Here is a 15,694-nt window from a genome sequence, read left to right on the forward strand (position 1 = left end):
GTTTTTGCAAGTACAAAAATGAATCTAGCCTAAGTGTTTGTTAAAATATGTAAAATATATCTGTATAATGTCACATGTCCGGAAGGATTCCGGACAGAGCAAGGATTCCACAAGCGTAGACAGAAACAAGAGCCTTAGAACTAAAATATATTTATTTACAGAAACGCAAGACCGACAAAGTACAACTAAGGACGGTGGTAACAAAGAACAAGAGAAATGCGTGAACAAACCAAAAACGCTTGCAAAAGCCAAGGAGCAAGAAAAACATCAATTGCTTCTCAACTCAAAGGGCAAGAGAATCCAATACATAAACATACACCAAGAATACATAAGGCAAAATACTTACAAGAACAAAAATACAATGAACGAGGCAAGGCTATGAGGGAAAACATGTCAAGAGCATCAAGAAAATGAAGCACTTGGAGACAGAGTCGTGAGCAAGGCTAAATAATCCGACAATCACGAGGTATCTCGGCAGTCCTTAAATAAATGGCAAGGCTTGATTAGGGAACGTGACACAGGTGTGCCTGTTGGAGGGAAAGGCCCTTCACTCCAGCTGCAGCTGAAACATGATCAAGACAGGATCATGATATAGCATCATTGTCTGGCATCTATTTTGTTCATAAAATAATGTTTTTTTTTAACTTTAAATTTTTTAAATTGATACAAATTCAACGTTTTCATTCATTTCGTACGGTTCTACGTCGTAAGTTATAATTGGGGAATTTGTTCAAAAACATTCAAATTGTACTCTGAAACTTGAGGACTTGAGAATCATGTCATTTGCATTGATTGCGGAGATCAGAAAAAAAAACATCATTTGCAGGATAATTTTGAACTCTGTCATATTAAGTTAGTTTCACTCATTTTTATTGAGGCAATCAATTGTCCGAAAAAAAATCAGTTTTGAGTTCCATGTTTTTACATAAACAATTTACTCTACATATTATACGACTGTGTACTGAAAACTGATTTTTGTATTTTTATTTTTTTTACTTCTTTTGCGTTAACAACAACAATTAACAACAAAAAATCAAATTCTGTTGAACGGAAAATAATTTAATGGGACAAGAAGCTTATAAGTACTGTACTGCAGTTCAAAAAAAGTGAGTTGATGTCATCCAACATTTGGCTTTGAAGTTACCCTATTAAATAAACGAACACCTGTTTGTTTTTTTACTTTGTCGCCGCAGGTTCGCTCTGCAGTGAGGAAACGCTGGCACCGCTGGCAAGACAATCACGCCCTGCGGGTGCGAGTGGCGCGGGCCATGTCCATCCCCACGTCCCCGACGCGGGTCAGCTTCCACAGCATTAAGCAGACCACCGCTGTGTGAACACTCGCACACACACGCTCGCGCGCACTCTGGCTAATGCGCGAGATGGGGACACACAGCTGCACATTGACGCACTCATGTGGTCATTGGCTGTAATGGCAAACTGCTGTCCAAAAGTCATGATGTGAAGAGCTGGGACCGCTGACCAGGGTTTCCGGGTCTTGGCCGACGCGAAGCACGTCAGTGGTAGTTGTGGTCATTAACTCATTTACTGCCAACCGTTTTCAAAGCAGAGTTCCCCGCATTGCCAGCCATTTTGGAGGATTTTGACTGATCTTTCATGACTCGCGTGATACTGTGTTCTGTGATATTATACAGGAACCAGACCCACCAAAAGAAAGAGTACCGGTAGACTCTCTTCTTTCAGTTGAGAAAAAGTTTGTGTCTGGCCTTTTAAGTTCTTTAGTATTCAGCGGTAGAACATGGGTCGGTTTCACCAAGCACATACTGTAACATGAAATGAAACATGTCAAAGTGAATGGTGACTTTGATGCTACTATTTTTGTCTTATGTGACACCAAGAAATTACAAAATAAACCAAACACAACTGTGAAAGGGCTTTTGATGGCAAAAAATTTTACATTTACAGATATTATATGGCACACATCAAATATATATATATATATATATATATATATATATATATATATACAGTATATATGTGTGTATATATATATATATATATATATATACAGTATATATGCGTGTGTATATATATATATATATACATATATATATATATATATATATATATATATATACATACACACAGTATATATATATATATATATATATATATGTGAGGTGACCCTGAGAGAGGAGCACAGCAACCTCCCTGAACAGAACCCAGTTACCATAACAGTGGCAGACATACAGGAAAGAGTCTCAGATATGAAGAACTGGACATCACCAGGCCACATGGTCCACACCTACTGGCTAAAGAAACTCACAGCACTCCATGAGCGCCTAGCAGCACAAATGAAGCAGCTGCTGAGGGATGGGACTCGCCCAGGATGGCTAACCGAAGGGCGAACGATCCTGATCATGAAGGATCCCTCAAAGGGTGCAGTCGCATCCAACTATCGGCCAATAACCTGTCTCTCCACAACATGGAAGCTCATGTCAGGCATCATTGCGGCTAAGATAAGTGGACACATGGATCAATACATGAGCGAAGCACAGAAGGGCATTGGTAGAGATACCAGAGGAGCCAAACATCAGCTCCTGGTTGACAGAACAGTCGCACAAGACTGGAGGTCCCGACGTACCAACCTGTGCACAGCCTGGATTGATTACAAGAAAGCCTATGACTCGATGCCACATACATGGATCACTGAATGCTTGGAGTTGTATAAGATGAACAGGACCCTAAGAGCCTTCGTTGCGAACTCGATGAGGATGTGGAAAACCACACTTGAAGCCAATGGCAAGCCACTTACCCAAGTGTCCATCAAATGTGGCATATACCAAGGTGATGCACTCTCCCCACTGCTGTTCTGCATAGGACTGAACCCCCTAAGCCAAGTAATCACCAAGACAGGCTATGGATACCGCCTCAGAAATGGAGCTACAATCAGTCACCTCCTCTACATGGATGACATAAAGCTGTATGCTAAGAGCAAAAGGGACATAGACTCCCTGATCCACACAACCAGGATCTACAGCAGCGACATCGGGATGTCATTCGGGCTTGAGAAATGTAGTCGGATGGTGACTAAGAGAGGAAAGGTAGTCCGCACTGAAGGGGTCTCACTCCCTGAAGGAACAATAGCAGACATTGAGGACAGCTACAAGTACCTCGGTATACCACAAGCCAATGGCAACCTCGAACTGGCAACAAGGAAAGCGGCTACGGCCAAATACCTCCAGCGAGTGAGGCAAGTCCTAAGAAGCCAGCTCAATGGCAAGAATAAGACCCGGGCAATAAACAGCTATGCCCTGCCAGTGATCAGATACCATGCAGGAATAATAAGGTGGCCAAAGGAAGAGATTCAGACCACGGACGTTAAGACCCGAAAGCTCCTAACCATGCACGGAGGGTTCCATCCCAAATCCAGCACCCTGAGACTGTACGCAAGCCGAAAGGAAGGAGGCCGGGGACTAGTGAGTGTGAGAGCCACTGTCCAGGATGAAACATCCAAGCTCCATGAATACATCAAGGAGAAGGCTCCAACGGATTACGTACTCAGAGAATGCCTCAGACAATGGGGAACAGAAGATGAGGCGCTGGAAGAGGGACCATCATGGGAGGACAAGCCCCTACACGGGATGTACCACCGGACCATAACTGAAGTGGCCGATCTCAAGAAGTCCTATCAGTGGCTAGAGAGGGCTGGCCTGAAGGACAGCACAGAGGCACTCATCCTGGCTGCTCAGGAGCAGGCCCTGAGCACCAGAGCCATTGAGGCCCAGATATACCACACCAGACAAGACCCAAGGTGTAGGTTGTGCAAAGAGGCACCTGAGACGATCCAACACATAACTGCAGGGTGTAAGATGCTGGCAGGGAAAGTCTACATGGAACGCCATAACCAGGTGGCACGCATAGTCTACCGAAACATCTGTGCGGAGTATGGACTGGAAACCCCAAGGTCAAAATGGCAAACACCTCCGAAGGTGGTGGAGAATGACAGAGCGAAGATCCTGTGGGACTTCCAGATCCAGACTGACAAGATGGTAATGGCGAACCAACCAGATATCGTGATCATAGATAAAGGGCAGAGGAAAGCCGTTGTAGTGGATGTAGCGGTCCCAAGTGATGGAAACATCAGAAAGAAGGAACACGAGAAACTCGAGAAATACCAAGGGCTCAGAGATGAGCTGGAGAGAGCCTGGAATGTAAAGGTGACAATCGTGCCTGTGGTGGTCAGAGCACTCGGGGCAGTGACCCCCAAACTAGATGAGTGGTTGCAACAGATCCCGGGAACAACATCGGACATCTCAGTCCAGAAATGTGCAGTGCTGGGAACAGCAAGGATACTGCGCAGAACCCTCAAGCTTCCTGGCCTCTGGTAGAGGACCCGAGCTGAATGAGGGACGGACACCACCGAGGGGTGAGACGAGGATTTTATTTGTATATATACACACACACACACACACATTTTTTTGGTACCAATCTGAGGGTTAATGTCAGGCAACAGTCAGAAAATATATTTATTGTACAGTACCGGTACTTGTTTTTTTTTTTTTTTTTTGCTTCCTGCAACAATGCAAAACAAGATTATTTAAATAGTATTTTCATATAAACATATTATCTTTCCGAAAATAATTATTTCATGTATTTATTACTTTTTTCATTTTTCAATTGTTATACTACTGTACAAGTAATTAACTCAAATTAATATTTCATCCAGTGTCTTATGAAATGAAAATGAACTACAGTACCATCATGTGGCGAAAGTGAAAAGTTATTATGACTCTAAAACTGAAACGTGACTTCTTCCTCACTAAATAAATGTACAAGATTACAGTATTAAAATATGCCAATGTGCTGATAAACTATTTCCATAAAGGAAATGTCCATCCATCCATCCATTTTCGGAACCGCTTTATCCTCACAAGGGTTGCAGGGGGTGCTGGAGCTTATCCCAACTGTCTTCGGGCAGTAGGCGCGGGACACCCTGAACCGTTTGCCAGCCAATCGCAGGGCACACGGAGACGAACAACTCGCTCACACTTACACCTCGTGACAATTTAGAGTGTTCAATCAGCCTGCCATGCATGTTTTTGGAATGTGGGAGGAAACTGGAGTACCCAGAGAAAACCCACTGGAGTACCCAGAGAAAACCCACGCAGGCACGGGGAGAACATGCAAACTGCACACAGGAAGGCCCGACAGGAAGGAATATATATATATATATATATATATATATATATATATATGTTGGTATTTTATTGGTGTGATGGATTTTAATTCATAAGTTGCTGTGATCAAATTTTAAAAAATGCTAATGTGCTTTTCATCTTTTCCAAAAATATTTCCAAAATGTTATTCATTTTTAAATATGATGAAGTAACATGCTATTTGACTGACAGATGAGGTAATGTGTATTTAGATATTTTTTAATTTTTTCATCTTCTTGCCATTCAGTACAAAATTTACAAGCCTAATTAGAAGCATTGTTATTAATAAAAATACGTTTTCAAATCTATTAAGTTGTGCAGAGGTTTATTGAACATAACTTTTTTTTAATCATTATTTGTAATTATTTGAAAATGAAATAGCATCCTTTTAATTGCACTCCTAAAATAACTGTACATTTTGAAATATAAATATTGTAATATTGATTTACAACTTAAGTATTTTATTGCAAATAATAAGTAAACCACATTGTAGGTAGGAGCCTCATTTAGGAAACAAATACACACTCAAACTTATTGTATATATTTGAAATGTTCTGTATTTCTTCTCTTTCTTGCGTTACACGATAGACAAGCCAATAATCACCAATGGTACTAGACAGACTGATAGTCACACTTAATATTTTCTTGTTGTCCCAATGACCTGAAGGAGGAAAACCAACAAATGCAAATTGTCAACATAACACCTAATTAGGTAGCACCACAGTGGACTCTGAAATCATGTCTCCTTCAAGAGGCCATGAGATACTTGACAAAAGATTCGTAATTAATGCATCCATTGGCATCCTCTTGGTTTTGCATCAGCTGCTCCACCTCATCCTCACGCATCTTCTCACCTAAAAGACGCCACAACTCTCAGTTTATCTTCGTGACATCACTGGATCGGATTACATCTCAATTGGACATCGCAAAGCATTGAAATAAGTGAAAGTTGCAATTTAGAAAGCCCATAACAAATACTCACTCAACATGTTTTTATAGCATTTAAAACACTTATTATTCAAGGTGTTTAGAGATTTTAAAAATAAAACAAACACATTTAAACACAAAATACATTGAGAGGGAGCAAAAGTAATGGATATGCCAAAAATAGTGGACAATGTACCATTTCCTCTTTTTATTTTAATTAATTAAAGTACACAAATCTCTTTTTTTTTTTGCAAACAAATTTTTCATCTCACAAGATAAGTCAACAATAATGCCCAAAATGGAAATGATAAAATGAACCTATCGTCGGTTTCTAGTGGCGTAAATCACACGGATTTAAGAAGATTTCACATTTAATCATTTTCAGCAAAAACATCCTCTTTTCTCTCTTCTTTCAAATTTCCAGTGTCAATTTAATGAGTGTGCCACCACCTAGTAGCCAACAATGGAATTACACCCAAAATAAGTGGGCAACAGAACAAAATAGTGTTATAAACTGTACCAAAAAAAAAAATCCATTACACAGTGAGACTGTGCACCTGCAACCCACGATGGAGTGGGAATGACTGTACATGAAATGGTGATGATTACCTAGCGTGGCCAGGACGTGTCTCAACTCAGCGCCCATGACGGTGCCGTTGCCCTCTTTGTCGAATACCCGCAGGCCCTCCACAAAGTCCTCGAAGGTGCCCCGGTCTTTCGCCTTGCAGATATGTTGGTGGATTGGCAAGAACTGGTCAAAGTCCAGCATCTTGGACTGCATGTCTGCAACATAGGACATTTTATTCGGTACACACGTACATACTAACACTAAAACACACACACACACACACACACACACACACTCACTCACTCTGGAAATTATTCAAATCCATTTTAAACTAGAATTGGTTTTGTTGTATTTGTTGTTGACCATGTAATAATCTTAATTATTATTTTTTTTAAATCAATCAATAGCACGTCCATCCAGATTTGCGCCAAAAACTTGACACACCTTCAGCTTTGGGCTTCCCAAGCACGTACATGATCTCGGCATTGGTGGGATTCTGTCCCAAGGCTCGGATGAGATCACCACACTGACCATAGGTGATCTTCATTTCATTGTTGGGAGTTCTATCAAACAGCTGGAATGCATCTTTGAAATCTGTTAGAGCAAAAAACAGCAACAATCTTTAATTGTGTCAAATATCTCCCACCATCACAAGATCTGGAACAGCCACACCAGTCTGAACTCACATTGCACACACTGGCTGTCAAGTCAGACATTCAAAAAAAAAAAAGCCAAAATTCTTCACCTGGACAACGAGGCACTCTAAAGTAGCCATGGCACTGCCAAGCCCTGGTCCACATACTGGCTGTTGAGCATGACTTATTAAAATAATTTGTCCCCTCGTTGCTTTTCATCCTTCTCTCTGTGAAGTGCACATACTCACAGCCTACCATGAGGCACACTATAGCTACCACACCGGCAGACTATCCAAAGCAGGGGTGTCAAACTCATTTGTGTCGCGGGCCACTTTGGAGTTACATCATCCCTTGGCGGACCGTTAAGATAGTGAAACCGAATACATGTTTGACCATCACATCGTATTATGACTTGTACACACACAAAAAAAAAAAAAAAGATGGCTCGCTAGTGTTGAAATCAGTTAAGTATTTATTCAATTATTACTCAAGTGAGTATAAATGGGGTAACAAAATTATTGGAAAATGTCACCGGTATTTATTACGTATGACAATTTGAGATTTCAGTACAGATTTAAGCAAGGATCGTGAAAGTTGACAGATTATTTGCTTTCAGGGGGCACATAAAATGATGTGGCGGGCCAGATCTGGCCCCCGGGCCTTGACTTTGACACATGTGATCCAAAGGGAAGATGCATTTTCAGGCTGTAAAAATAGCTGACTAGTAGGGGTGCGCATCTCTCCACTAAAAGGCGATTCGATCCATATCTCATTATATAAAGGCCTTCCTCCATTCACTTCATTGGCGTGTTGAATTCCAGCAGTGATGATCAGCTGTTGTCTCAATGTTTTTCCACACATTAGTAATGAGATCAGTCAATTCATGGCTTGGCCCTCCTACAAATAGCATGCAAGATGAAGGCCTTAAAAGCATACCTTCGATTTGCTCAGGGGTGAATTCCAGCTGGACAGACAAAAAAAAAAAAAGGCCACATGTATCAGATTAAAAAAGTTGAAAGACAAGAAACAACAACAGTGCTTCTATCAGATCGAGTTGCAGCCTCGCGTCATTGCTGTACATTGTCGCTGACCTTGGCTCCTCTGTCAGCTACTGTCTATTTAATTTTAGGCCATGCAGTCTGTGAACACTGCAGACTGCATGAGGACCGTTCCCATGAGGACCGTGAGCTCATGCGTGCTGCTATTATATTCAACACAAATCTTGTTTTTTATTATTATTATCTTTTTATTTAACATATTTATATATTTATGCGGCGGCCCGGTAGTCCAGTGGTTAGCACGTCGACTTCACAGTGCAGAGGTACCGGGTTCAATTCCAGCTCCGGCCTCCCTGTGTGGAGTTTGCATGTTCTCCCCGGGCCTGCGTGGGTTTTCTCCGGGTGCTCCGGTTTCCTCCCACATTCCAAAAACATGCATGGCAGGCTGATTGAATGCTCTAAATTGTCCCTAGGTGTGAATGTGAGCGTGGATGGTTGTTCGTCTCTGTGTGCCCTGCAATTGGCTGGCAACCGATTCAGGGTGTCCCCTGCCTACTGCCCGAAGACAGCTGGGATAGGCTCCAGCACCCCCCGCGACCCTAGTGAGGATCAAGCGGTTCGGAAAATGGATGGATGGATGGATATATTTATGCCGTATGTAAATGTATGTACATTTTAGCTGTGTGGGTTCAATGCACTACATGTTTGCACTGTGGTTGAGGGAGGAAAGTAATTTCATCTGTGCTGTATGTAACTGTTTGCACATACAGCACAGAGCATATTTGAAAATAAAAGCTGACTTGACTTGAAATCAAAACGTCGCAGGGCATCAGCAAAATTGACAAAAACTATTTTTATCTTTTACATCTTCTCTTTTATATATTAGTATATTAGTGCAGATGGCGACACAGTGAGGGACTGGTTAGCAGTGGCGGTTCTGGGGGCAACGGGGGCCAGTGCCCCTGTAGCACCGATTCTGGCCCCCCCTGTGGCCCCCCCTCCGAGCGTAAATTACGTAGTCGCGCCGAGTCGCCGACGCGAAAGGTCGAACCAAAGTGCGTGACTTATTATTCTAGTCGGACCCTTTAGTGCGCTGCGCCACTTAAAAATGAGCGGGAAAATGAGAAGCAGTCCGCAGAGAAGGAAATTACCACGACACGAGTGCTATTTGCGTGTGTGTGTGTGTGTGCGTGTGTGTGTGTGCGCGTGTGTGTGCGTGCGTGTGTGTGTGTGTGTAATTTTTTTTAGTCTCCCTTTTTATTTTAATTTTTATTTAACAGGATCAATATATAAGACATAGCCTTTTAAAATTTGGATAATTATATGCATGTAAAACATCTAGCTTCAGTGTATTTGCAATTTTTGTCCCCGGCAGGCTGGTACCATATCATCCCCTGGCTTGAATATTCTCAACAGATGGCCACGGCGTATTGTTACGCTTGTAGACATTTTAGCCCTCCTAATACTGTTTTTTTTTCTCATCACTGTAATGTTATGACTACAATTTCAAAGTCTGAAGAAAAAAAAAGTCAAATAAGATTTCGAATCTGTCTTTTTAGCCCTGGGTTGAATGTGCCCCCTCATCAAAACCCCTGGCCCCAGCCCGGCCCCCTCAGTGAAATTGATCCAGAACCGCCACTGCTGGTTAGCAGGACCGCTCCGTAGTTCAGAGGTCCAAGGTTCGCTTTCGGGCCGCGGACTTCTTGTGTGGTGCTTGCATCTTTTCCCCATGCCTGCGTGGAAATGGTTGTTTGTCTCTGTGCCCTGCGATTGGCTGGCAACCAATTCAGAATGTACTCCACCTCCTGCTCTAAGGCAGCTGGGATGGGCTCCAGCCAAAGTCATGTAAATAGAATACAAATCTAAATGATCATAAATACTGTAGTTTTATGAAACATGAAAAAAAAGAAAATAATCCTCCACTCACAACCCGCGCTCAACTATGCTCCTCATCAACTTGGATAAAGCTTGTCTCACAGTCGAGATGTCACTGTGCTTCCTTGATCCAAAACAGGTCTTTGGTCAAGTTCAAGTTCAACTTTATTGTCAAATGTTCTCTATGTGCAACATACAGCACAGATTAAGTGGTATTTCATCTTAAATGAACTAAAATGGAAATATGAAGGGGGAACACTTTACCTCTTTACAGCAGCTCCGATACCTTTTGTTCCCTACTTCTTCCTTTCATAACCTCGCTGCTGAAAATTGGGAATTTCTCCATTGTGAAACGAATAAAGGTTTGCTTATTCTTGTTCTTATTCTCCAGTCAGCTTAGGTTGTGGCTTTTTTGTCTTTTTTTTTTTTTTTGCCTCGAAAAACGGCTCTTTGACGCAAAATATGGTGAATATTGTGTGGCTGGTCTGCTGCTCTCACACATCGCGCGCATCAATCCTGAGTAATGGGTATTGCATGTGACGGCCAATGTCAACGCGCCACGAAGCTTGCACCGTCTCGGCACCATCACAAGGTGGCTCTATTGCTCTTTCCAAACTTGTTTGGTTTCGCCTCGCTCCTGCATACCTGTCAACTCAAACGGTTTAGCCATAGTTCATACGGATTTTGTGGTGAATCTTACGTATATGGCCGTATCGCACAAATCATACGGATTCTGAAAATTTCCGGGGTTTTTTTTCACCAACTCCAAATGATTTGGTGAAAAAAAAAACCCGGAAATTTTCAGATTGAAAATGATTTGGAGTTGGTGAAAAAAAGTAACGCAGGAATACAACTCTGAACACAGTAATGCCACTAACTAGAATGATGATTAGACATTAACCAGACATTGTATTATGGAGATCTACAATATATAATATCATTGAAAATTTCGTTGGGGTTTTTTCTGCCGTTATTTTGACATATAAAATGCTTTTATAATAATAATAATAATAATAGATTTTATTTATAAGCGCCTTTCAAGACACCCAAGGACACTTTACAATAACAAAAAACACAAAACAATTGTATGTTATAAGGATTTTTTGCTCTTTCTAAGGATTTTTTTGGTAGTTTATACAGGTTGGCGCTCCGAAAAGTTGACAGGTATGCTCCTGTCAAGTACTGCTCGTCAAATTGGATAGATGCTTTCGTATCTTTTGTTTCCCCATGGTTGTTATTCGTCATCATCATTCCTCCCCGCATTTCACAAGCGCTTGGCAACCAAATAAGTAGCAGCTAAAGATCAAGAAGAGTCGAGCAATGATGATGTTGCAATAAGATTGCAGTAAGATCCAGTCCCAGGATGCCCTCAAAACACGTCTTCTAGTTGTTATTATTGTTGCTTTATTTCATACACATTACAACACATTTCGTCCCTGCCAACTCCAATTCTGTTAAATACATTTCAATCTCACATAATGGATGCCATGCTATGCTATACCTGACAAGACTGGTCCAGCTTCCAGTTATTATTACTCTTTTTTTTTTTCATTTTTACATGCACATTATGATGTTTTTACTAATTGTTCAAGATATCTCAATCTTATAGTGTGACAGTCGTAAATTCATGTAATTATCGAGCCTGTCAGCATTTACACGTATTTTCTGAGGTGAAAGAAATCACTGGATTCACCTTGCACATGCTTAGTTCAGTCCTTCGTCCGTGGTTGAAAGTGTAGTGTCATAAATTTGACACAGTAAAAACTGTGAGGAAAAACATAATTTTGAGCTAAAATCAAATTATTTTTGTGATTCCACAGCCTGCTTTGCAATTGAACTCATGAAACGCATACCAGGATGATGATGTGACTGTTTAGCTCAATTGCACAGAGATTGTTAGTGTTAATGCATCAACTGTTAGCTCGAAGGCAAGTTAGCTCATTGTTAATGCACTCAGGGACAGTTGTACCAAACTTGCTTGGGGTACGTTTGTTGAATTATACAATTTGCCACAAGCTAAATTGACTTAAATGCAATTATTCAAGTGCTTTTTTTGGGTTACAATAAGCCATACCGTCCAGAGACATTTGAGTGTGTTTGTACTTTTATAAGTAGACTAACCGACATCCAGGTTTAGCTTCATCAACACAACCAAGCTAGTGCTCTATCGAACACACTTCTGCTCCAACTATTAAGCCACTCAAAAGCTATATCTGTACTGAAGGAAAACTAACTTTGCAGAACTTTAGCCCACCAGCTGCTCGACGCTTAACAAAAGTCATCAGAAACTGCTGTCAACAAAAATGACGAGGAAATAAATAGCATAAGTGACAGTCTTATGCACCTGATAAGATGACACTGGAAGTAGAGCAGAAGATGAGTTTTGAGTCCACGGTGGCACTATTTGTACTTTTGTAATATTAGTCTCATGTTAATGTAGTTAGTGTAGGTTCTACATCCTACAGAACCGTGGCATTTGTGTTGAAATGTTTTGAAGAGAAACCTTTCACTCACTATCAGCTACAAGTGCTTATCATTGCCATTTTTAAAGTGAGCCAGACCATGAGGTGATTTGTAGCATTTCTCTTCTTGAATTTCAGATTTGTGTTGCACAGGCATTTTCCAGGCCATTGATTAGTGGATACTTGAAGCGAGTTTGCTTAGCAGTTTGAACACCCAAAGTCCAAAGAGCTCAAAGTTAGAGACACCAATGTCAAAAATGTTACAGATGAGCTCGTTCTCCACTATTTTACCTATCATCCACAGGCATGTTGTATTTTGGATATGTTTATTTCTCCGAAAATGCTTTCAACTCCACATTGCAATACTTTGCGTCGACAACTTTCCTTAACCTTAAATAATGCATGCTATGACATGGTGTGATGCTTTTAAAAGTGAAAACGCATACTCTATCTATCAATCTGAAGTAACAGATGGAATTAAGTTGACATTTCAGGCCTATATTGCTGAGTATGGCGTTTTTGAGTGACTTGTGTTTTTACCACAATAAGCTGTAATGTACCGACTATCATTTATTGCCCTCCGTTGATTTTTTTTTTTTATTGCTATATTGGGCCCGGTGACATCATTGCTCTGCATCCACACCCATGTTGTTATAATTGGTTCATTTCCTTGCCGCAATTGCAACTCTTCAATGAGACACATGTTTGTGATGTTCCAGACGAGCGTTGTGGCATTTTAGGGCTGCATCCGTCAGCATGCTCACCTTCTCATGCATTTCAATGCATACAAAAGTGCTTGTATGCCCACAATTGTAACACATCCTAAAGATTAATCTCTTATATGTTTGTTTTGTTTTGATTTTTTTTTACCGTAATAGATGAGGGGTTGAACACGGGGGTCTTGGGACGCTCTGGTTCTGGTGGCGGTTTGGGGGCAGCCACAGGTGCGGGCTCGTCTTTCTTCTTTGGGGCCATGGCGGGAGGCTGTCAAGACGTGATGAGGCGGCTCGTTCCAGCTACAAGTGACTCGCGGTGGCCTATTAGGCCTCTTTAACTGCTGGACCCAGGTGCTATCTCCACCCCTTACATGCCTGATGATGCTGCCAACAACAGTGGGAGCTCTATAAAAGGACATGGCTTTGTGATTCTATTTAGGACAAGTTTTGAGTGGCCATTGACACCAAATCATAACCAATTAAAAAAACACCCCAAAATATTAAGTAGAAGGAAACGAACCCTACATGGTAACCCAAGAGATGTCCCACCAAAAGCCAGTATCAGGTCATTTGTTTGAGCTAATATATATAAATTCAGAAATGGCATTACAAAATACCTCAAAGTATTACCTATAAGTCCGACATAGAGACTTTTTTTGTGTCACATCCTTTGAGAAAATCGCAAACAGATGAGTGGACAAAATACAATACAGAATCAAATACAATTAAAAGAAATATCCTATCCATTCTAAAAAATATATCAATAAACTAAAATCTTCACAAAAAATGAATAGTATATACATCAAAATACACAAAATGATGTATGGCATGAATATATACATAAAATGAATACCTAAAAATATATTTTAAAATATTTCTTTAAAAAATAAAATAATGAACTAAAACATGAAAATTTTTTCTTCATTAAATATAAATCATCTTCTCTTTGGAACCACTTCAGCAAATAAGGAACCTGTTTTAGTAACATAAGAGGTGCTTATACAATTCCTCACATTGAGCTGAGGATAAGTCCTGGTCAGTTGATTTAAAGTAAATAAATTGTCGGGCGTCCGGAAGGTTCCGGACGGAATCAGATTCTACATAAGTCGACTCAGGATAGTTGATCTAACAAAAACATTTATTTACAAAAAATAGGTGCAAAGCCAGTGAAGTACAAATAATGACGCTGGACAACAAGCCAGGAATAAAGTGAGGAAAACAAAAAGCGCTTGCACAAGGCAAGGGGGGAAAAAAATGAAAATAGCTTGTCACAAAAGTATTCCAAAGACCAAACCACGTGGAGAACTTACAGTGAATGCACTACTACTTCTTTTAATAACGAAGAACATAAGCAAAGGCAAGAGCCAAAAACGGAACAAGAGTAATTAGAGAGTGTCTAGAGCCTAGACAGGGGGTCGGCAACACGCGGCTCCAGAGCCGCATGCGGCTCTTTAGCGACATCTATTGGCTCCCTGGAGCTTTATAAAAAATGTTTGAACGTGGAAAAAGATTTTGATAGTAGGCTAATATAGCTCAAATCAATATAGATACATGTTGCAGCTCCGAAAAAGCAGAGCTGTGGTGTTGGTTTTTAAAACGTACACTTTATTGACGATTTTAACAGTCTCGACAAACAGACACGTCTGCGTCAGACTCCGTGACTTCTCTCTTCTCGTTCGACTTGAGAGGCGTTCAAAGACAGCCTCAGAAAAACGGAAATTAATGATCACTTCACTGACACTAAGAAAAGCGAAAATAATACACCAGCACAAAAAAATCAAGCGAGGAAATTACAAAATCAATTCTATGGGGGCGTTTGTGAACACACAACAAAGGAATGAATAACATAAAAATTTCTGAGACATTTCAGTCTCCTACATACATACAGCATGTGTTTCCTTCATTGTGAATTTTATAGAAGGTTTTTATTTTTTTGCGGCTCCAGACATGTTTGTTGTTTGTTTGTTTTTTGTCCTATATGGCTCTTTCAACATTTTGGGTTGCCGACCCCTGGTCTAGACGCTCTCTAATTCAGTCTAGAGCAGGCATGTCCAGCTCCAGGCCTGGAGGGCCGCCGTCCTGCCTGTTTTCCATCTCTGCCTTCTGCAACACACCTGATTCAAATGATCAGATCATCAGCCAGCTCTGAGACAGCACTAGAACAATCCAGATTATTTGAACTGGTCATCCCTTGGCCTAGAGTGTAGATGAAATGCACATGAACAATGACTTGAGCAAGGCAAAATTATCCGACAGCTTGACGTGCGTCCATGAGGTCCTTAAATAGTCCCAACAATTGTGAAGCCAGGCAGGTGCGCAGCAGGAAAACCGGGAAT

At 40.9% G+C, this 15,694-nt stretch overlaps 2 protein-coding genes across 3 annotated transcripts in view; one reads left to right on the forward strand and one right to left on the reverse strand.

Annotated features, from left to right (window-relative positions):
* crhr2 (corticotropin releasing hormone receptor 2) overlaps positions 1-1,915 on the forward strand; it is a 44,219-nt gene extending 42,304 nt beyond the window's left edge. For both annotated transcript variants that reach the window (XM_086129939.1, XM_086129940.1), the window contains one exon: positions 1,194-1,915. In XM_086129939.1, the coding sequence (XP_085986065.1) occupies positions 1,194-1,334 (141 nt within the window). In that variant the 3' untranslated portion in view covers positions 1,335-1,915. The remainder of the gene's footprint in view (positions 1-1,193) is intronic.
* Positions 1,916-5,708: 3,793 nt separating this feature from the next.
* myl13 (myosin, light chain 13) lies at positions 5,709-13,661 on the reverse strand. Its single transcript, XM_086129525.1, has 5 exons — positions 13,513-13,661; positions 8,244-8,271; positions 7,117-7,266; positions 6,714-6,887; positions 5,709-6,031 (listed from the first exon to the last, which is right to left on the reverse strand). The coding sequence occupies exons 1-5, from the start codon at positions 13,615-13,617 to the stop codon at positions 5,925-5,927; spliced, it is 564 nt and encodes a 187-aa protein (XP_085985651.1). The 5' UTR covers positions 13,618-13,661; the 3' UTR covers positions 5,709-5,924.
* Between the last annotated feature and the right edge of the window lie 2,033 nt (positions 13,662-15,694).

The sequence above is a fragment of the Hippocampus guttulatus genome, chromosome 14 (genome assembly GCF_054856545.1).
Source record: "Hippocampus guttulatus isolate MCC_2025c chromosome 14, RoL_Hgut_1.0, whole genome shotgun sequence".
NCBI classification, from domain to species: Eukaryota; Metazoa; Chordata; class Actinopteri; order Syngnathiformes; family Syngnathidae; genus Hippocampus; species Hippocampus guttulatus.

What these genes read in the sequence shown, in the direction of transcription:
- myl13 (XM_086129525.1), bottom strand. Translation starts at nt 13,617, where the DNA reads ATGGCCCCAAAGAAGAAAGACGAGCCCGCACCTGTGGCTGCCCCCAAA. An exon ending in CACCCCTGAGCAAATCGAAG is followed by an intron (nt 7,267 to 8,243) that starts GTATGCTTTTAA and finishes TTGCTCTAACAG; the next exon opens with ATTTCAAAGATGCATTCCAG. An exon ending in ACACGTCCTGGCCACGCTAG is followed by an intron (nt 6,032 to 6,713) that starts GTAATCATCACC and finishes GGCGTCTTTTAG; the next exon opens with GTGAGAAGATGCGTGAGGAT.